Raw genomic sequence first — 24,212 nt, 5'->3', positions numbered from 1 at the left:
AGCACCCCAGACAATATGTCATCAAGTCTTTGCTCAAGGACCTGAAATGAAAGCAACTAGGAAAAAGCTCCTGAGATTGTCCACGTCCCCTTTAGATAGTGCCAATCTAGTTATTCCTTCCACTCAGCCTAAACTTGTTTCTCTCTTATTTTCAACTATTGTTCCTCATTCTGGTATCTGATGCCAAGAAGAACAAGTTTAATTATTCATTCATGATGGTCATTCAAATGCCTAGACCTATCACTTTCTGCTGAGTCTCCTCTTCTTGTATATCATATTCTTGAGAACTATTTTTTCTATAACTGCTCTCTAGTTCATTAATGCTATGTAAATTATAACCCCCTCCCCCCAATAAATATAATACTTCAGATGTATTCTGAGTAGGAGACAGTGTGTTGGTTCCATTGTCTCACAAGTCCTGACCACTATGTCTCGCATAATGAAACCAGAAACTACATTTGCTTTTTTGACTTCTGCTCAGCTTTCAGTCTACCAATATCCATCCAAATTTTTCTCAGATAGTTCACTATCTAGTACCATGCCTCTCCTATTTTGTGTTGACGAAGTTGAAACTATATAAGACATTACATTTATTTTTATTAAGGTTAATCTTCTTAGGATTGTGGCCAACATTCTAGACAGTCAGGATCTATTTTCATACTTATTCATATTATTCAATATTTGAGCTATTCCTTCCAACTTTAGATTTTTGACACATTTCATAAGCATGCTATTTGTACCTTCATCCAAATATTTGCTGAACCAATGATTTCTAGATTATCTTCATAACAATAATGAGAATTGAGCAAAAGTTATTTATAAGACATTGGCCAAAATCGGTTTCCTTACCTCATCATCTTTATACCAGGACAAGCTTTCTGCAGTAAGGACAAACCAATATTCCTTGGAACCTCCTTTCATGATGCCAATGTTGTTGATTGTTAGCCATCCCTTCCGAATAACCTACAAAAAGTGAAAAAATCACAGATACATTTAGCTTAACATTAAATGGTAACAGAATGGATTCACTTTTTAGTCTAATGTTTAAAATATTACATAAAACATATGATACAAATGTTTTAAAATCAGTATGCTTATTTCAAAATTCTATGAAGTTATCATTACATAATGTTTCTTTTAAAAACTCAGATGTCCACAATGAATATAATCAACAGCTTGTGTTTAGGGTTAAAAGATCATTAAAAATAATGAACTGATTCAGATCAAAAGTTATCCATTATGGCATGAACGACTGTTACATCTGCTATTAGTAGTGTAATTAAAATGTACTTCTTTCTTTTTTTGTTTTTTTGCAAGGCAACGAGGTTAAGTGACTTGCCCAAGATCACACAGATTAAGTGTCTGAGGCTGGATTTAAACTCAGGTCCTCCTGACTCCAGGGCAGGTGCTTTATCCTCTGTGCCACCTAGCTGCCCCTATTTCCTTAATTTTTAATAGTCTTTTAACTATCCAAGTTCTTATTCTCCCTATCAATTCTTCTGGTCCATCCAACAGAAACTTGACCACAGGCTGAACCAAGGGAATAAGATGAGACTCAAATCTATTGGTTTGCTACCAATTATAAGCTTTAGTGTGTTTAATAAGGGAAGTTTTATATTACTAACTAAATTTTCTTTTTTTTCTTTTTTTTAACTTTCTGTGATTTCATCCATATTATCTCTTGGATTTTAGGGAATATGTAACCAAATATCAAAAGCATTATTTTGTAGTTGAAATTTCTTAAAATACTAATTACTTATAAATATATAAAAATAATCTTTAAGAGTCAGTTAAAACAATTTTAACATCTTTTCCTCCTCACAATATGTAATTCAACATTGTCAGCCATAGGACTCAATTGTCGTTCTTTCCTCATTAGTCATTATCTTATCATAGTACAGTATCTGAAAAATATGAGTGCAGTAATATAAAGTAATTTGTAAAACTTCAACAAATTTTTGTTTTGTGTTTTATAATTTTTGCATATCAAAACTATAATCTGACTTATTAAAGTTTAAAAATACAAGGATACTTTAAGATACTAAATCAAAGAGGATTTGATAAAAAAAATAGCAAGACCTGAGGATTTAAAATTTATAACATAATTTTCTACTTTATTTTTCATTTGGCAAAATTGAATAGAGGGTAAAATTTTTCTAGATTACTTTGACCTTCCTTCCTGCCATCCTCTGCCCATTTGAAGACAGATTCCCAGAACATCCTTTTTTGCCCCCTGGCTACCCATAACACCTTTGTAGGTCTGATGTCTATAGACACCACTACTACTACTACTACTACTACTACTACTACTACTACTACTACTACTACTACTACTACTACTGCTACATACTCCAAAATCAGTTCTCACTCCTACTTTTCATCTAGATGAAACTCCCTTTCTTTTAGGTAAACATTTCAGTCTTTATCTCCCAATCAGAAAATATGTATCAAACATATTCTCTATCCCAGTATCTGTTGATTGCACTGAAGATGCAAAGACAAAAATGAAAACTCCCAATCTTCAATGATCTGATAATCTATTGGGAAAAACGAGGGACAACATAGTGCTTGGTCTGCTTCTGTCATTCAACTGCCTACTCAGCTTTATAGCATTCAACATCTGTGGATTTGTCTCCTCAGCTACAAAATGGCCATTGACCTATTTCCAGTTCTATTATAATATAACATGCTTATATAATATATATAATATATATGTGTGTGTGAGAGAGAGAGAGAGAGAGACAGAGAGAGAGAGAGAGAGAGAGAGAATTCAGAGGTGGGGCACTAGCAGCTGGGCAAAACTCTTTTGTGGGAAAAAAACTTTTGCTGAGATATGAAGGCAGACAAGGATTGCAGGAGTCACCAGATAAAAAGGAGTGTTTTCCAGACATAAGGATAAACATTTTTGGGAAGAACACATCCGATAAACCTGATAGAAGGTGCAATCAATTTTGTTAACCACTCTCTAATGGTATGTTTTGTTTAAACATATTTAAGAGAATTGTTATAATCCTAAATGAATGAATCTCCAATAAAAAGGTTTTGTCTGGCATGTTTATCATTTCTACCTTCACTTTGTCCATCATTTTCAGATTTCCTTTTCTCCCCAGTTACACTGCCACCACTTTAGTTCAGATTTTTATTACCTGTGGAGTGAAATATTGTGCTAGCTTTCTAATTCGCCTCTCTGTCTCATCTCTTCCCACTTCTGGCCGTCATCCACACAACTGTCAGACTGATTAAGTATCATTCTGACTATGTCAGGGTCTTCCCTCTCTCCCCCACCCCATAAACATTCAATAATTTCAGTGACTCCCTATGGCTGTACAACCAACCACAAAGTCCTTTGGTTGACATTTAAAGCTCTTCACAACCAGGGCACTTTCCTATCTTTCCAAACCTTCCATGCACTCCTTGATCTAGCTATACTGACCATTTGCTATTTCTCACCCAGGATACTTCATCTCCCAAATCCACACTTTTGAACTGTTGGTCTCCATGTCTGGAATGTTTTCTCTCCTCAGCTTTGTCTGTTAGAATAACTGGCTTCTCTCTCTCTCTCTCTCTCTCTCTCTCTCTCTCTCTCTCTCTCTCTGTCTGTCTCACAAATCTATTTTTCTTTCAATGTTGTCTTCCCAATGGAATGGATGCTCCTTGAAGGCAGGAGTTGTTTTTAATCTTTTTTTAATCCATAAAGATTATCAAAGGGCACAGAACATAGTAAGAGTTTCATAAATTGCTGGTTAGCTCAACCTTCTTAGTGACTCTCACATTATAATTCTTAACCATCAACTCCTTTCCCTTTGGAAGCTTTGACTCTGTTCAGGTGAATGGCAAGAAAACTCTGTGATGTCAGTGAAGCTGTTCTCCGTAATTTCCACTGAAGAAGAAATAAATAGTAAGAAAGAAAATGAAGAGTCATAATTAAGAAGAAGAAAAAAATTCATGGAAGAATATACCCCAGGAAAAAAACGAGATTGACTCTAAAATGAAAACACTGTATGAGTGGAAGCATTAGCTCTGCTTTCAAACCTTAAATTATAGCAATGAAGCCTAGTCTCTCTTTTCTAATTACACTACAGATTGAGTTAGATGATATAGTGGGGTGGAGTGGGGTAGGTGAAAAAAGTGAATTCACTGAATGGTGTTAAATTTCTTAGGCTCTAAAGATTACATCTGACCTAGAGAGCTTAAGGAAGCAGAAGCAGAACTATGAAATAACCAAACTTGAAGAGAGAGTGAAAGGACTACAGGACCAAATGGATCTTTATTTATTTGTAAGCTGCTTCTTAAAAGGATCTTTATTTATATATTGGCAGTGGCTTTCTTCACCAATTAAATCTGCCAATTGAAGAGGCTGACTGCATGGGTCCTAGAGTCAGGAGGACCTGGGCTCAAATCTGACTTCAGACACTTACTAGCTATATGATCCTGGACAGATCACTCTATCACCTCACAAAAAAAGAAAAGAAAGGAAAAGAGTGTCTTACAAGGAGGTTTGTTAGTGTGTGGGAATTGAGGAGATCTCACATGAAGTCAAATGGAACATTTCTCAGCTCACACCTCTGTTTACCAGTGAAGTCTACAATAACTTCAAGTAAGTCAACTTGAAACCTATTTAAGTTTCTACTGGGTGTTAGTCACTGTATTCAGAACCAAGGATACAGAGAAATGCCAAAAAATCTGCTTTTTTGAAGCTCACAGTCTAATAAGGGAAATTATATACAAATATTCAAATAATTTTGTAGAAACATATACAGAGAATAAACTAGAGACAATCTATAGAGGGAAGACAATAGGATTATGAGGAAGATGTTTCTATTGTGTTATCTAATACCAAATCATAAAAATAAAACTTTAAATGAGTTTCAACAATATACACAAAAATATACATACTGAGAAATACATGGATAAATAAAAAAAATAAAGAAAACAAATTAAGAAATAAGTATCAAAAATTGAATAATGCTTTTATGGTCTCATACATCACAGAACTACAGAATCATGGATTTTAGAAGTGGAAAGGATCATTAGTCACTATCTAGCTCAACCCAAATATGAAAGGATAGAACTCTAGGCCTGGATTAAGGAAAACTCATCTTCCCAAGTTCAAATCTGGAGTCATATAATTCTGCATATAATAGTATGCATATATATAATAGTAATATGATAGCTGTGTGACCCTGAAGCAAGTCACTTTATCCTCTTTACCTCAGTTTCCTCATTTATAAAATGAGTTATAGAATAAAATGGCAAATGATTCCAGCATCTTTGCCAAGAAAATCCCCAGTGGGGTCCCCCAAAAATGAGACACAATTGAAACAACACCAAAAAAGATTAAATGAGGACATGAAAAGGTGAAATGATGGCTTGAAAAGATCAAAAAACTTGAGTCTCTAAGAAGCCTGGGATTTAGCTGCAACATTTACTGACTCTGTGACATCACAACTTCTTTAATTATAAATTTCCCCATCAGCTGAACAATCTACCAAGAAGATTATGCTATAACCAAATTTTTTATAACCAACAATCTTGTATATTTTTCTAGGCTTTAAAATATGATATAAATGTAAGTGATTATTATTATTCTTTTTCTTTCATAATTTTAACATTCCAGATATATCGCATAGCATTAGTCTTCATTGTTATACATTAGGAACACAAGAAATTGTTTGAAATATTTCTATTAATAACATTCTAGAAAACTAATACTCACAATTCAAGAATGAAAAATTTCTAATGCAGAACAAGCCACAGAAAATTATTGAACACAGAAGATACTATTAAATGAAACAAACAGTAGAAATTGTAAATAAGGCACTGTCTTGATTAACTGAAAATAGTACCAGCAAGACAGAAAGCCTGTGTAAAAAGATAAGGGAAAAATATTTAGGTAATATGTCAATTTATTTTTTACATTAGAAGATGCAGTTGCTTATCATGAAATTACCTTTAAATAGATCGCAGTGGCAGATTTAAATCCCAGGGTCAAAGTAAAATTTTTTTATCAAGAAGTAAGTCTCCTTGTACGAGAGGGGTAGCATGTCTGCCAAACTACCTTGACCTTTGCTGCCACTATTTTCCATAGAATATAAGCAGATACAATCCAAGGTCCTACTCTTAGAGAAAAAAAATCAGTGTCCCCCAAACCACTGGTATTAATTCCAAGCTGGTCAATCAGCTTTTTGTCCAAGGAGAAACATTGGCAGAGAAGTAACAACCTCTGACTATCAGCCACCCTACCACTGAGCAGTACCCCTCAAACCACTGCTCCCACTTCCACCTCAGCCCTTTTGCCATTGTCCAGCAGTCATAGCTCCTGAGGTCCCAGAAAAGAAGGTTCTACCACCAAGGTCTTTGACATGGTTAAATGCAATGTCAGAATTAGACATAAGAATCAAAGGATTTTTCCATCTACTCCAGAACTGAACCTTCCCCATTAAAATGCAAATTTCTCAAAAGGAGAGGCTGTCTTGGTGTTTTTCTTTGTATTCCCCAGTACTTCAGCTATATATATATATATGTATATATATATATACATATATATATATGTATATATATATATATATATATACATATATATATATATATGCTTTTTTATTCACTCAAAGGCCACTTCTCCAGTTCTCCACTCCTGCAGATTCTCTTCCAATTCCTGACCTGGGATTCCTTCTTTGGGTCAGCAAGCTACTAATACCCCCATAACTTCTAGGACAGCAGCTACATCTCTCTTCATCAATACTCATTGTTTGTGAGAGACTTACTTTTTGTACAGCATCAGGAACATCAGAATTCAAAACTTTTAAAGTCTTTAAGCCTGACATTTGATTGTATCTGATCCAAATTTTCCAGAATTGTTACATGTATACATCTATCTATCTATCTATCTATCTATCTATCTATCTATCTATCTATCTATCTATTTATCTACCTACCTACCTTATACACACACATACACACACACACACACACACACACACTCACATATATACATTCATGGACATATAAAGGTGTAAACCCCTCCTGATAATTAAATGTCTGAAATATTTAGGATGCTTCACTAAAATAATTTATAAAGAAGATTTAAAATTTAACATTATTTTGAGATGATGGTTAGTTCTGTTTAATACCTTATAAAATTTTCATGAACAAGCTAAGCAAAACTGTTAAGAACATGTATATTGGGGGCAGAGCCAAGATGGTGACAGGAGAAGAGCCTCTCCTAGGTGCTCTCTCCAAAATATTTCAAAAATCTTATAATTATGGCTCTAAATTTTCAAGAGACAGAACCCATTCTCTAGCCCATGGAAACCTGGAAAATAGTAGGAAAACTCTGATCCATGGGGTTAGAGGGGATGGCCCCCACCAGAATGAAGAAACCTCAGCCTCCCAGGAACAGCTCCAGAGTGCCTGGGAGCGGTGGAAGTAGAAGCAGTTTCTTGACCTGCACCCCAGAGCAAACCAAGCACAACTGGGAAGATCAGCAGGGAGACGTCTGCCAGAACAAGAGTGAAGCCCAGGCCCTGAGCACAGCTGCAGCAATCAGCACATGGAGCCAGTGCGGCACTTAGCACAACGAGCAGCCCAGATCCAGGATACAGAAGCAGGACCCATGGAGCTGGCAAGCAGCAGCCTCTAGGCAGCTGAGTGCTCAGCCCACTGAAGGTAAGGGAGAGGAGGGAGATTTCTGAGGTCTGTCCTCTGTCCCTGGAAAACTCATTGGGGGCTCTGACCACATTCAGCTGCTGATCACAGTCTAGGCCCCCCATGGAATAGAGACCTCCCCCCCTCAGCCCCCTGGCAGAGGAGTGCACTTATGGTCATTCACAGACCAGAAGAGCAGTCAGAGCCTCACATTCTGAGGTCCTTGTGGGGGTGACCCAATAAAACTCAAAAGCTCAAGAAGCACCCCAAAACCAGGCACAGGCTGGGGAAATGAGTAAGCAGGGAAAAAAAAGGAATCTGACCATTGACAAATACTTTGTCTATGATCCCAAGGAGGATCAAAATACTCAATCTGAAGATGAGGAAGTATGAGCTTCTGCATCTAAAGACTCCAAGAAAAATGGAAATTGGGCTCAGGCTATGACAGAGCTCAACAAAGATTTTGAAAATCAAGTAAGGCAGATAGAAGAAAAATTGGTGAAAAAGAATGACAGAGATGCAGGAGAAACATGAAAACGAAGTCAGCAGCTTAGTCAAGGAGATCCAAAGAAATGCTGAAGAAAATAATATGTTAAAAACCAGCTTAGGTCAAATGGATAAAGCAGTTCAAAAAGTTATTGAGGAGAAGAATGCTTTAAAAAGCAGAATTGGCCAGATGGAAGAGGAAATAAGAAAGCTCTCTGAGGAAAACAAAGCCTTCAGATATAAAATGGAGCTAAAGGAAGCTGTTGACTACACAAGAAGTCAAGACACTTCAAATACTTCAAAACCAAAAGAATGAAAAATTAGAAGAAAATGTGAAACATCTCATTGAAAAAACAACTGATCTGGAAAACAAATTCAGGAAAGATAATTTAAAAATTATTGGGATACCTGAAAGCCATGATCAGGAAAAGAGCTTTGACCTCATTTTTAAAGAATTCCTACCAGAATATTGCCCTGATATCCTAGAAACAGAGGGCAAAATAGAAATTGAGAGAATCCACCAATCTCCCTAGGAAAGAAAAAAAAAAACAACTCCCCGGAATATTATAGCCAAGTTCCAGAACTCCCAAGTCAAAGAGAAAATATTACAAGCATCCAGAAAGACAGAATTCAAATATCATGGAGCTGCAGTCAGGATCACACAGGACTTAGCAGCAACTACATTAAGGGATTGTAGGATTTGGCATATAATATTCTGGAAGGCAAAAGAGATTGGAATGCAACTGAGAATCAACTACCCAGCAAAACTGAACATCCTTTTCCAGGGGAAAAGATGGACTGTCAATGAAACAGGGAAATTTCAAGTGTTCCTGTTGAAACTACCAGAGCTGAACAGAAAGTTTGGCCTTAATGTACAGGACTCAGGTGAAGTATAGAAAGTGAAGGAGAAGGGTAAATTATGAGGGACTTAATGATGATGAACTACATGTATTCCTGCATAGAAAAATGATACTGATAATACTCATATGAACCTTCTCATTTAATAGAGTAGAAGGAGCTTTTATAGATGAGGCACAGGAGAGAGTTGAATTTGAAGATATAATATATTGTAAAAATGGGGTCAATGGCTAAAAGGGAAATGTACTGAGAGTAAGAGAAAAGAGAGGTGGAATAGGCTAAGATATTTCATATAAAAGTTATATATTTTTTTTGCAATGAGCTTTTGCAATGATATGGAAGGGGGAAGGCGAGGGGGAATGAGGGAACCTTCACTCTCATCAGAAATGGCTCAGAGGGGGAAATAGCATACACACTCAATAGAGTATAGACATCTAGAGTAAAAAGGAGAGAAGGGGGACAGGGGGAAGGGGGGATGTGGGTGATAGAGGAGAGGGTAGATCATAGGAGAGAGTAACCAGATATAACACATTTTCTTTTTTACTTTTTTTGCGAGGTGCTGGGATTGGATGGCCTGTTGGGACCACAGGGCTGGTGGTTGCTGGATCTCTGGGGTGGTATATGGGCTTGAGGCCTCTTAGCCCCAGGGCTAATGTTCTGTCCACTGTGACACTCAGCTACCCTACAGGACATTTTAGAAGAGGGAAAGAGTGAAAGGAGAGAGAAAATATAATAATATAATATAATATAATATAATATAATATAATATAATATAATATAATATAATATAATATAATATATGGTAGTGGGGAAGAATGGATGGAGGGAATTATGATCAGCAACAGCAACTGTAGAAAAATATAGAAATAACTTCTACGATGGATTTATGATAAAGAATGTGATCCACCTGAGACAGAACTGATGGTATCAGAACACAGACTGAAACACATTTTTTTCACTTTCTTTTACTTTATTTCTCATGAGGTTCTATATTTTTGTGGGGGGAGGGGTATTATGCTTACACTTAAGAATATTTTAGTAATGTATAAATAAAGTCATATTTACCAAAAAATAGAAACAAGGAGGGATGGGAATTCAGGGAAGCATGGAAGGATTTTCGTGAACTGATGCTGAGTGAGATGAGCAGAACCAGAAAAACATTGTGCACACCAACAGCAACGAAGGGGTGATCATCATTCTTTTTTTTTAGGTTTTTGCAAGGCAATTGGGGTTAAGTGGCTTGTCCAAGGACACATAGCTATGTAATTAAGTGTCTGAGGCCGGATTTGAATTCAGGTACTCCTGACTCCAGGGCCAGTGCTCTATCCACTGTGCCAACTAGCTGCCCTCAGTGATCATCATCCTTGAAGGACCCACTCATTCCATTAGTGCAACAATCAGGGACAATTTTGGGCTATCTGCACTGGAGAATACCATCTGTATCCAGAGAAAAAATTGTGTATTTTTAACAAAGACCAAAGACTATTACCTTCAATTTAGGGAAAAAACCCATTATCTTATTATGTAATTTTGCTCTTATACTTTATTTTTCTTCCTTAAGGATATGATTTCTCAGGGCAGCTAGGTGGAGTAGTGGATAAAGCACTGGCCCTGGAGTCAGGAGCACCTGGGTTCAAATCCAGTCTCAGACACTTAATAATTACCTAGCTGTGTGGCCTTGAGCAAGCCACTTAACCCCGTTTGCGTTGCAAAAAAAAAAAAAACCCTAAAAAAAAAGGATATTATTTCTCTCTCATCACATACAACTTAGATCAATGCAGACCATGGAAGCAATGTAAAGACTAACAGACTGCCTTCTGTGGGGGATGGGGGGAAGGAAGCAAGAATAAGAGTAAACTTGTAAAACTCAAAATAAATAAAATCTTTCAATAAAAAAGAACATGTGTATTAAGTTGATGTAACTGGAATAAAACTTTTATGAATGGGTGAAAAAAGAACATTATTTGATGATGACAAAGTTGGCATACTTTCAACTCAGGAACAAGTATTCTCATGTAAATCTGATTTTGTATGAAAGAAAAATCATGCATTAAAGCATTTTCTTTGTGCTAGACACTGGTAAAACCCTATAGGCAATAAAAATGAGATGATTGCCACTCTCAAGAAAATCACAGTATAATGAAGGAGACAACAAATAAAATATAGTTCAGTTAAGGATCTATGGAAAAGTCCAGAAGTCTGAATGGTGCCTTGACTGGACATTTGTCAAGGTCCATGAGTACTTTAGGTGCATCAATACATTTGATAATAAAGCTGGTGTCTTGAAGATACAGAGGCAAGTCAAATGGCAAAGCCTGGAGGATCTTAAGATGAAGTGGCAGGATATATGATAAGTCTAATGGTATACACTAGAAGGACCAGAATTAGACATGTGAACACTAAAGTAAATTAAATGACCAAAGAAAACAAAAGTAAAGGGAGTTCATTCTCTCTCTCTCTCTGTCTCTCTGTCTCTCTGTCTCTCTCTCTCTGTCTCTCTGTCTCTCTGTCTTTCTCATATCTCTTCCCCTCTTCTCTTCATCCTCTTCCTTCCTTCCCCCCCCCCTCCCCCCCGCCACTTCTTAACTCTCTGAAGTCTGGCTCCTGACTTCATCATTTAATTGAAACAGCTCTCTCCAGTATTACCAATGATCCCTTAACAATAAATCTAATGATCTTTTTTTAAATTCTGATTTCTTTTCACTTCTCAGTAGCCTTTCAAATTGTCACTCATCCTCTTCTCCATGATATTCCATTCTTTCAAGGTTTTTGTAACTAGTTCTTAGACTACTTGTTTGACTACAACTTCACAATCTCCTTTGCCGGTTCTTCATGCAGCTGATATTCACTTTACTAAAATTCTCTGCTTCTCCCTCTTCTCTTATTAGCCTTTCCTTATTGGAATCCGAATAAAGTTTCCAACAACAAAACAGAAAAAAAAAACAAATCAACTAATTGAGCCTTCAAATAAAAACATAACAACTGTGAAATCAAGAAATTAGTAAACCTTAATAAAATACCAAAACAGAAATTTTTGAAAAATCAAAGCAAAACCTAATAAAATTGAAAGTTAAGAAAATGCATTGCATTTATAGTAAGAATTATTTTTAAACAATAAAATATATAACCCTCTATCGAATTTGACATTTTAAAAAGAGGAAAACAAATTACTAAGCATCAAAAATTTTAAATAAAAAATCACAATAAATGAATAAATGAGAAAGAACAGTTACTATTTTGTCCAATTATTTGCCAATAAAACCAAAAAAGAATGAATATTTATAAAATATTAAATCTTAAATTAACAGAATAAATCATAGAAGATGCAAACAACTCAATTTCAGAAAAAAGAAACTTAAGAAACCAAAAGTGAACTTTGAAGATTAAAAAATAACTGGAACCAAGTAGATTTTTAAGTGAATTTTATCATTCAAAGAAAAATTAATTTTAATATTATGCAATAATATATCATTTTATTTACACAAATAGAAAAAAGATACTCTACGAAGTTCTTTTTAATAGAACAAATATTGTCTTGATACCTAATCAAGAAAGAGCTAAAAGAGAAAATAAACTATATATTAATATTCCTAATATTAAATGATATAAATATTATTAAATGATATAAATATAAATATTAAATGATATAAATAAATAAATATAAAGAGATTACAACAAATCAGAATGATTACATCCTTTGGTCAAGTTGGATTTATGACAAAAATGTATGCCTGGTTCCATATTCAGAAAACTGAATATAACTAACAAATTAATTACAAGGACAAAAATATCATATGATCATATATATATATATCCACATCCTGCTTCCTCTCTTGGCAAGAGTTAAAGTCTTGAGTTAAAGAATTAAAGAAGTTGAAGAATTAGGGTTAAAGAAGGGTGTGTGGAGGGGAGGAGAAGTTGGAGAAATTTATTCTATCTTCCTTTAAACTGCACAATTACACTCAATTCTACATGTAGGTGATATCTTAAAAAAATATGGGATCTTGATATACAAACACACACATATAATTTAATAATTATGTATGCTGTATAATTAAAATCATAATATAATTTTATATAAATATGTACAAAAATATTTAGGCATTTTGAATTCTTTACCTGTAATATCTGGAACAAGATAGAATTTTCATCATTTCCTCTGGAATTGGGGATAGTAATTATAATGACCAGAGTTCCCAATTCTTTTAAAGTTGCTTTCTACAGTATTCTTATCATTCTATCAATTGTTCTCCTAGTTCTATACATTTTCTCAGGTTTCGCTTATATCATCTCTATATTTCTCACAGCACAATAATATTTCATCACATTCATATGCCAAAGCTTATTGAGTCATTTTTCAAAGAGCTGTAAATATCTTTGTAAATCCTTGGAGTTTGCTTTTTTTAAGAGTGGGTCCAGTTAAGCACAAGCCATAGGAATGGTTATATCTTGATGATCTTAAGAAAATGGAAAGAGAGAAGAGAAATATACTAGGGTGGGGGAAAAGTAGATTAGGGAACATTATCTGTCTACTTAAATACCCTGATTATATGGGATAATGTGGTGGTATGAGGTATGAGACTGACACTTGATCCTCACTCTCATCTGAACCGGTCAAAGAAAGGAAGAAAACATCAAAATGGCAAAATGGAGATGAAGGAATTGGAGGTATCAGCCTTTATTAAAAAAAAACAAACAAAAAAAACCATCCAAGACTATCCAAAGCTATTTACATCTCTTTCAGAAGTAGTAAAAAACATGAATCAGAGGGGTTACCTATAAATTGAAAAACGACTGAGTAAGTTATAGTACTAAGAGAACAATTGATAGAATGTCAGCTATTGCTATTATTCTAAAGTTTCTCTCCCACCCCCATTCTCTCCAAGAGAGACTAACTCTTGTCAGGAGTTCTATTAAGAAAGGAACATCATTATTCCCGTTCAATTAATATCTCTCACATGGCCAACCAATATAGGAACAAAAATGTTCTCTATAAATTCAATGAATCTTTTTCCTTCAATTTACTTTTCATAAAACAGAAAATATGTATCTGTTTAGAACAATGTAGTAGAAAATTTTGGGAAAGTATTGTAAATATACTTAGGTCCAAGTTCAAAAGTCTAACTTCATGACCATGGGCAGAGAATTTCAGTTCTCTGAGTTATGCACCTTAAAGTATTAATGTGAGGAAAATACTTCTAAAACTACCTAAAAAAGACCTTTTAGAGACTTACAATGTCATTGTCCCCACAGGAAACCTACTCTCTCAGGCTAATCTACTGACTCAATAAACAAGAATGGAATTCATGAATATTGTTGATGTCAGTGTCCCATAGGCTTTCCTTTTTTGTCAGATCAAGTGATTGTTTTTATGTATCTGTGTACATATTATATAACTACTATGCAATATAATCTCCTTGGACTCAGGGACTGTTACCTTTATATCCTCAGAGCTTAATAAACTAATTTGAATTGTTTCTGTTGTTTTGGGGATCTATGTGCTTTAGACTACTTCATGAAATTCATCTGTTAAGTGTTACTTGGGTAAAGTTGTGTGGAGGGATCTTCCCATGCATATGAAATGATAGATAATTTGTATAATTTAAAAAAAACATTGATCTGATAAATAAGGAACCCCTACAGACACCAACAATGACAATATTCATGACATTCCTTATTGTTTATTGAGTCGACAAGAAAATTCTATTTTAATTAGTAATTTAACCAGAGAGTATTACTCCTGTGGGAACAATGACATTACATGTCTCTAAAAGTCTTGTAGGTATTTTTCAAAATATCTTCCTCCCAAAATCCTGTTTTCTGAATTAAGGAAAGTAAATTTCAAGAAGAAATTCACTGAATTTATAGACAATATCTTTTCATTTATATATTGCTTGACCTTGTGAGGGATAATAACAATTGAACAGGAATAATAGTCTTCCTTTCTTAATGAAATATTTTTATTAGTTCATTAAGTAAAGAAACACTTCATAAGTGCTTAATATGCATCACTATGTATATAGGACTTTATTAACCATTACACAATTAAATAGTTGCTAATCTTAATGTCTCATTGGGACATATAGGTAAAATGTAAAATAAATAGTATTTTTAATATACAAAGGAATGTTATTAAGTGTCAAAAATATGCAATACCCAATTTATTAGTTTAAAGGAGAAAGATATCCCCATGTACTAATGAAAGTTAGAAAAGCTATTTTTCCCCAAAGCAATGTATCAGTAAGCAATCACTAAGTACTTACTATAAATGGCACTATACTAAAGTCTAGAGATACAAAGACGGCTCACATTCTGGTGAGGGAGACAGAATTAAATGAATAGTAACATACAAGATACATATCAAGGAATAAAATATGAAATAAAGATGACCTACAATAGGAAGGCTCTAGTAGCTGGGGATTGTTCTATAGAACATGACCTTGGAGTTGGGTCTTAAAGGAAATCAGGAATTCTCAGAGGCAGAGGAGAAAATAGAGATATTCCAGGTAGAGGAGATCACCACTGCAAACTCACTGAATTAGAAAATGGAGCATCATATGTGGGGAATAGTAAGTCAATAAAGGTGGTTTGCAGAATGCGCAGAAAGGAAGAAAACAAGAAAACTGGAAAGGAGAAAGAACCAAGATTGTGAAAAGATTTAAAAGCCCAACAAAGGACTTTATATTTTTTCCCAAAGATAATAATGAACATTTGAGCTTATTTTGTCAGAGGGTGAGATATGGTGGTGTGATATCCACAGACTTCTACTTCAGAGAAATCACTTTGGCAGTTATATGGAGGATAGAATGAAACAGGTGGAGATCTGTCACAGGTGGAGACTTGTTGCAGTCTTTAAAAGGTTGTTACAATAATAAAAGCAAGAGAAGATGAGGACAAGAGGATGATGGCTGTGAAAATGGAGAGAAGGAGGCTATGTAATTAGAGAGGCAAAGGTATTTCCAAGGCATGTTATGAAGATAGAATTGACAAGATTTATCAACTGAAGGTGTTAATAAGAATGATTCGTCAAGAATGAGACTGAGGTTGCAAGCCTAGGATAACAGTGAGAGGATAACAATGTCCCCGGTAGTCATATGGAAGTTTGGAAAGAAGAGAGGGATAGGTAGAGGGAGATGCTAATTTTTGGTTTGAACATATTGAGTTTTAGATGCCTATGAATAGTAATGCCTATGAATATCTAATTTATTTGAAATGACTAAAAGGCAGTTGACAACATGAGGTAGGATAAGAACTCACTATTCAACAAAAACTGCTGGAAAAAACTGAAAAATAGGATGGCAAAAACTAGGCATCTACCCAATCTCAGATCCATTTGTAGAGAGACAGTAATTACCACATGAGAACCAAAGAAGTCACTAGGAAAGACAGTATAGACCAAAGGGAAAAGGAATCAAAGTTTGACCATGATTCCTCATCCCCACCATCTTTCACCATACCATAATCCTTCCTTTTGATTTTCACCAACTGCTCTGGAAACTGTAAATAACTCAGTTACCATTGCTTCTGGAAAGATCCTATCAATTTAAAATTCTTTTGTTTTCCTGTGATTTCCCAGGGTGAGCAAAGCTTTTTTTCCTTGCACCATTCCTTTATATGAGTCATTCCACTTTATTAATATGCAAGCATCTTAAAAGTGCAAATTGTATTGCTTTCATATTTATTTGCATCCCTAGTATTTAACATGGTGACCAGCACACAACAAAAACTTTATGATGCTTCTCAACTTATTCATTCACTCACAGCAAGAAAAATGGGAGAGGGAGGAAAAGTGAATTTTATTTTGCTCTTTTTAAAAAGATATGTTCCTTAAATAAATGACCATCTAAAGACAGAAATTATTTGCACTTCCATATGCAAAACTGTAGTATTATAATTATAAGACATTCATCAAATTGACATAATGCCAAAAGACACACACAACAATTGACCCTATAAAGAATTGTTAGGTAGTTAAAGGTATCTTAGTATAATGCAAACTTAAGCATCCATAAACCTCTTAACATCAAAAGCTGCTCACTTTATGCATAAGGCATATTCTCCTAAAACATCACAATAAATTTATTTTCTCAAGAGGGAAAAATTGTGTCCTAAGATCCACAAATGGATCTTAGCCAAGTTTCCATAAACTTCCATTAAAGTGAAAATTCAGAGACCCAGAGCCAGAATTACTAAGAAGAAAGAACACATCACATTTTTCATCTCATAAAAAGATTCAGATAGAAAAAAGATTCAGAGTGCTAGAAACATGAAAGTAGATGGCAATTTAGATAATTTTGTCAATTGTTAGTTAGCTATGATATGAAAACTGGGCCTCCACATCACCATATGGCCAACAGCTCATACCACTTCCTTCCCAACCACATTCTATTACACTAAATCGATGGCTGCATGAATACAAAGCACTCCCTCCAAACCTATTTCATTCATTCCCCATTAATCTCATCTTGACCCATCCAATGTTCTATTCCAATTGAGTCTATCCTATACATTGGGCCTTCTAGAGTTATTGTAATTTAATTAACAATTTCCCCTTCATTTCAATTGTTGTCTTTTCCTTCTTTCATCTTCTGTAATTTACAAAAACCTGACTTTCTGTAAAATGACAGTGCATCACAGGCCATCCTCTAGAACTTATTGTACATTCATTTATAACCCTTGATATACTGACCCTAAAGTAGATGACAGAATATAATCATTCAAAAACTTCTCCTTTGAGGTTTACACTATTCCAGTTCTCACCCAATCCAGGTCCTGGTGGCAGTGACTTACTGAACCCTAAGTCTCTTTCCCTCATGGTATTCCTCTCTACCCTCTTACCCTTATATTAGAGGATCAACCAAATCCCAAATTTAGCTACTTTCATGATCTGCCAACTCTGATCCTACTCATGTTTCAGATTAGAGCTGGAAGACAACACAACTGGGCCAAGTTGATTAAATAAGAACTTACCATTTACTACTTCAAAGGAATCCTTCCTACATGATTCTCTATCCTCACCACAAAGACTAATTCTATTCTATTCACCATTCCCAAACCATACCATCTTTTCTCAATCCTCCCATACCAATTATCTAAGTTGAAGATTTTGTCCTATACTTTACTGAATCCTTTACCATTAGTTCCTTTGTTCCCCTTTCTCTTCATCTCAATATCCTTGAAATCATCACTTAATTTTCAGTCTCTGATGAAGAGATGGCATTTCTTCCTCCAAAGTCAGCCACTCAAACTTGCACGTGTGACTCAGTCATATCTGTGTTCTCTAGCAGTTTGCCCTCATTATCATCAGTTCTATCTAATATTAAATTACTCCCCATTAAGTTCTTCCTTTCCTGCTGCTAACAATCATGTCCAAGTCTTTTCCATCTATGAAAAAGATACAAAAAGTGAACAAATCTTGGAGGAACAATTTATACATTAGCAATAGCAAATGTAAAGACAAATAACCAAAAGATTTAAGAGTTCTGATTAATGCAATGACCAAATACAATTCCAGAGGACCATTGATGAGACATTGCTGTCTACCTCCTAAAGGGGAAATAATTAATTTTGAACCATAATGGAACATTTTAGGGAGAATTTGTTTATTTAATTACAGATATTTGGTTTGGGGTTTTGTTGGAGTTTTTTTTTTTGCAGATTTGTTTTTTAAAAAATCCCCCCACCCATGGAAGTGGAAAGAAAAGAAAAATATTTTACTTGAAAAAAAGTTAATTTAATGTAAAAAAACTGATAAGATCCAAGTATTTCTCATAGTTATCACTCAAAATAATTTCTCCTTTCTTCTCAGCTAAATTCACTGAAAAATTCATCTATATTCAGTGCTTCTATTTCTTCTCTTTTCACTCTCTTCTAAACCCTCTGCCATCTGAATTCTGAGAGGTCTTATCATTCAATTCAAAATCATCTCTCCAAAATTAACAATGATCTCTTAATTGCCAGTACTAATGACATTTTGAAATTCTCATTCTTCTTGACTTTTCTGTAGAGTTTTTCCACTGTTGACCACCCTCCCCTGAATACCCTCTCCTCTCTAGCTTCTCATGACATTGTTCTCTGATGGTCATTTTCCTATTTTTATCACTGTCCTTTTCAAATTCCTTTGAGATTCATCATCAGAACCATATCCCCTAATTGTGAGTATAACTCAAAGCTTGGTCCTAGAATATTTCTTTGCTTATTTGTCTTTCCATTCCTATACCTGAAATGTATTCCTTTGCCTTAACTTCTTAGAACTTTATTTTCTTTATTTTCTTAGAACTTATTTTCTTTAAAACTTTTATTACATTCAACTTTCTACATGGAATTTTCCCTGATCCTTCCAGATTATATTGTTCACCCCAAATCACTTTGCATTTATTTTATTTATACATGCATCTATCCATGTACATTTTTTTTTCATTCTCTCCCCTATCCCTAATTCCCAGGCAATGTAGAATACAATTTCCTTTAAAAGACAAAGACTAGTTTCATCTCTATCTATTTCTAGCAGGCCACACAGAGTCTGGAATATAATAGGAGCTTAATAAAGTCTTGTTGCCTGAATATTAATGTCTATTGAAATTAATCAACAATGTTAACTAATTAATAATAGAAACTATAGAAATTCAAATGACTACCTCCTGTCTCACAACTCCTAGAATAATTGTTTATTGGAAGCACAAATTTAGCCTAAATTTTATTCTTTCATTTATAGCTTCTCATTGTTGCATTTTATTTCATTTTATACCACCTCAAGATGGTGACCTCTTCCAACATAATTCACAACAGAGACAAGCCATGCCTTTTATATCACCATGGTACTTGCATTGTACCAAAAACCTAGAAGATATTCAAATATTTTTTCTTTCATAATTTTCTTACATTGCTCTCAATTCTTTTCCCAATTTTTCCTTTACCACTCATTTCCTTTTTCACTTAATTTTTCCCCTTCTTTGGCTCTTCTAGGAATTCTTGTTGGGACTGCATCATTATCTTCTGAGTTTGTCTTAAGTTTCCCTTTCACCATAGCAATATTTTATGGTGAGGTTCTTTTGTTGTAGTTGTTTGTTCAGTTCTTCAGCTTATTTCTTGACTTTATGTTGAAGTTGGGTTCTGCTCACCTGGAGATCAGGGGTCACTGTTCCAAGCTTTATGGGTTTTTTCTGATCTTGCTGTTTTCCCAGTTAGTTCTGGGGTCTATAAGCTTTCAGGTATGCTCTGGGGAAGGGGCAGTCACTACCTTCCTGGGCTGTGCTCTCATCCTTACCCCAGTGAAGGCTCTGCTCTCTTGCAACCACAAGCATTCTTCTCTGCCCTAGGATCAAGACCTAAAATTGGGTAATGGGTAACAAAACTTGCCAAAAAGTGTCCCAGTGCCAAGAAAGGGGTTCTCTGTAGTCTCTTTCTGACCAATTGTCCAGTTCCTTTTCTCTCTCTGGACAGTAAGAGGTCCAGAAACTGCTACTGCTGTCACCCAGCCTCCAAGGTCAACAACTGGTGTTCCCACTGTACAGTCCATAGGCCAGTGTCAAAGACCTCACCTTCTGGCCTCCTAAATTATCATGGGCTAGAAAAGTGTCTAACTCTAAACTGGATGGCTTTGTCACTCCAAAATTCAGTCTGACACATTTTAAAGTTGTTTGGAGGATAATGCTGGGAAAGTTTACCTGGAATGCTATGTATAAAAGAACTGCCTGTTATCAGTATTCCATTTTATAGATGAAATTAAGATTCAGAGGGATTAGGTTACTTGCACACAGTTTCACAACTATGCTAACAATGATTTTCATGTTTTCAATTCATCTAAATCAACATTTAAATGCCTATTATGAGTAAGATATCACATCGATTTTTTATAGTTCAGGAATTTAAAACCAATTTCATGCTTAAATGACAATCCATAGTGCAACATTTTAAAGCTACATGGACTAATTTTCCAAATGATTTTTTAGTAGGTAACATGAGGGAAAAAACACATTAAGAAGTCCTTAAATGATTACTATTCCAAAGTATCCATTGTTTGATTACCAATTGCCATTGCCAATTCTTAAAATAGAACAATTAATAATATGCAATTCCAGTGTATTTTATATTCCCATTTGTGTTATCAACTTTGACCTTCTTGGGTCAATTCTATGTATATATAAACAGTTTTCTCTAACTTTTTCTGCTTCTCCCCTTCCCTTTTAAACCCCATTATCAATGGGTTCTATATTTTATTTTCTAGCACTTGTAGCATCTCTCTCTCCAATATTAAATCAACACCACTGGGCTGAGGAGCTCACACTATTTAAGGTCTATAAAGTTCTTTGCAAACCTTAAAACATTGTGTAACTATAAACTATCATCATCATCATCATCATCATGTTCTGATTCCTCTCATCTTTTCTGACAGGCTTCAGCTAGAAAGAGTCCTGAGAAAAGTTCTTATTCTACTATTGATCTTTTTTTTGCTAGGCAATGGGGTTAAGTGGCTTGCCCAAGGCCACACAGCTAGGTCATTATTAAGTGTCTGAGACCGGATTTGAACCCAGGTACTCCTGACTCCAGGGCCAGTGCTTTATCCACTGCACCATCTAGTCGCCCCAACTATTGATCTTTTATATTTAATGTTTTAAAGAATTTTGCGTAGGGAGATAAAATAACTTTTAAGAACCCATGTTGCCTTTCAGAGACCATGAATCGTGGTCTGAAATCATGGCTATGTCTCAGATTCATCTGTTGAATTTTCCTTTGAGAAAACTTGTTATCCAATCTTGGATCCCAGTCAGAATAGTAAACTATTAATTCTTTTACTTTCTGCAGATAGTTGCAGATAAGAAAATGACTGCAACTTGTCAATGAATCATAGTATTAGGATATACCATTTAAATTCTGTAAGCACATTGAAAGCAAGCTGTTGTTCTTATTATTCTTTTTGGCTGTTCTAGGGAATGTTATACAGGTTGCTTTTTGTAATTGCCATGATCATTTAATTTATACCCTCATTAGAAGAAAGAAATAGTGAAAGGCAGTGATATGTGAATCAGTTTTAGGGGAAATTGTCAAAAAATTATCATTAAATAAGTCTGAATCAACTGCGAATTTCAATTATCCATGCTGACCCTTGCCTTCTAGAACATTTATTTTTACCAAAGTTCAATGTGCAAACAAAAGAACTACTGCTTAAACTTTAAAAATATTTATTAAGGCAGCATATGAACTTTTCATGGGATGTAGAAAAACCCCAGTAAATAGCAGTCAACCAAAGGATCTGTCTTGCTATAACTGCCCTGCCATCTAATTACCCTAAACAACTATTCTTAACTGTTCTTAATTTTAAAATGCATCATACTATTACAACTCGACTCTGCATGTGCCGGAAATCAATGACATGAATTATAATCTTTAGGAAGAGAAGTATGAGCCATACCAGAAGTGGCAGGAGATAATGTTCTGAGCAGTACTGAGGCTGTATGTACAGGATGTGTGAAGGATGACATAGCTCCTTCCTCTAGGACACAAATACTAAAACTTTGTGTTTAAAAATGAAACTTTTGTTTGAGAATGTAGCAAACAAGAGGAAATCATTTTAATGATAGTTCAGTTCTGAAAAACAAGTTATATCTTTCTCCCTTTTCCCTTTTTCACATCATAGGAGGAGAACAGGAAGCAAAGGTTGCTGGGAAAGGATAAAAAATGCAAAACAACCAAACATTCAATTCCTTTCACTAAATAAGTTGTTTTCAGTGGACTAGAATAGGAAACAGCAAAATAACTAGCTACAGAAATGTTACATGTACATTTTATCAAAGATTGTAATGTCAGTTTAATCCTTGAACTATAAAAAAAATTTTGAAGCCTCAGACTTTTAATAACTGGGTGACCCTGGGCAACTCATTTAACCCTGCTTACCTCAGTTTCCTCATCTGTAAAATAAGCTGGAGAAGGAAATGACAAAATATTCCAGTATCTTTGCTAAGAAGACCCCAAATGGGATCATGAAGAGTTGACATGATGGAAAAATGACTAACAACATAATCTAGAAAGAGTCAATAGTGGCATGTCAGCAGATAAGGTATTCTCACTGTATGTTAAACAAAAAGCAATCTTGGAGATAGTAGATATGACATTTACACTTCTATAACAGGGGTTAAGTTCAAAATGCTTTACAATCATACTTATGAATATAATGTGTATACTATGACTGCTGAAGTGATATAGATGACATGGCATTCAGCCATGGCTTTATTGGGGCTATCTCACATGGGGGCACATCCTGATATGAATTAGGACTGGACCATCATCCAATTACTTGGTTTGGTAAAGGAACAGTTTTAAAGTGATTAAATTTTCTTATTAAAGCAGAACATTTATTTCCTAACCCAATAGAGAAAAAAGGAACATTCTTTTCATAGAGTTGCTAGAGTTACCGAGCTACTCTCTTAAAAAAGGCACTTTTTGAAAAGACTTAATGAAGACATTTTATTCATGTAGAGAAGAAAAGCACCTTATTGTACATTTTTCATTTTGTATTGCCATTCTTTTGTAAGTTTTACTTGTTTATTTGTTCTTTGAACATCTATAATCAAAAATTATTTACTTCATAAGGTAAAAATATATTTCTCTAAAGTTGAAGCTATATAACATTGAGTAAACTATAATCATACTTTCATGACCAAAATTATGCCATAGAAACCTAAGATTTTCTCTTATGTCCACTTTATTTTAAGAATGATATTTACCCACTGATATAGTCCAAATCAGGGGTTCTTAACTTTAAGTCATGGACCCCTTTAGCAATTGGGTAAAATCTATAGAACCTCTCAGGAAAAAATAACTTTCAATGCATAAAATAAAATATATGAGACTACAAGGAATCCAACAATATTGAAATATAGTCATTAAATTTTTTTTGACCAAGTTAATTGTTAACATTTAATCTATGTTCCTTTCTTTCTGCTCACATAAACATAATGTATTCATGACTTCAGCACTTATCATCTTGGACCACAGAATTATCCTTCCATATCTTCCATATTCACCATCTTAAGTCTTTCCCCCACTCCAAACAACCCTCCAACCAGATGATAAGGTAATTTTTCTAATGTGTAAGAGCTCTGACCATGACAGCAACCTGTTCCAATGGCTCCAGTGGATCCCTACTATCTTTGGTCTTCTCCAACAGGGCTCTCCATCTTCTGTCTCCATACCTTTTCATTGGCTGCCCCCATGCCTGGAATGCC

General features: G+C 34.8%; 1 protein-coding gene across 9 annotated transcripts in view; it reads right to left on the bottom strand.

The window, feature by feature from the left end:
* DNM3 (dynamin 3) overlaps positions 1–24,212 on the bottom strand; it is a 670,943-nt gene that overhangs the window by 348,560 nt on the left and 298,171 nt on the right. For all 9 annotated transcript variants that reach the window (XM_074222020.1, XM_074222018.1, XM_074222019.1 and 6 more), the window contains one exon: positions 850–963. In XM_074222020.1, coding sequence (XP_074078121.1) covers positions 850–963 — 114 coding nt within the window. The remainder of the gene's footprint in view (positions 1–849; positions 964–24,212) is intronic.

The sequence above is a fragment of the Macrotis lagotis genome, chromosome 2, assembly GCF_037893015.1.
Source record: "Macrotis lagotis isolate mMagLag1 chromosome 2, bilby.v1.9.chrom.fasta, whole genome shotgun sequence".
Lineage (NCBI taxonomy): Eukaryota > Metazoa > Chordata > Mammalia > Peramelemorphia > Peramelidae > Macrotis > Macrotis lagotis.
This window is presented reverse-complemented; position numbering and strand designations above follow the sequence as displayed.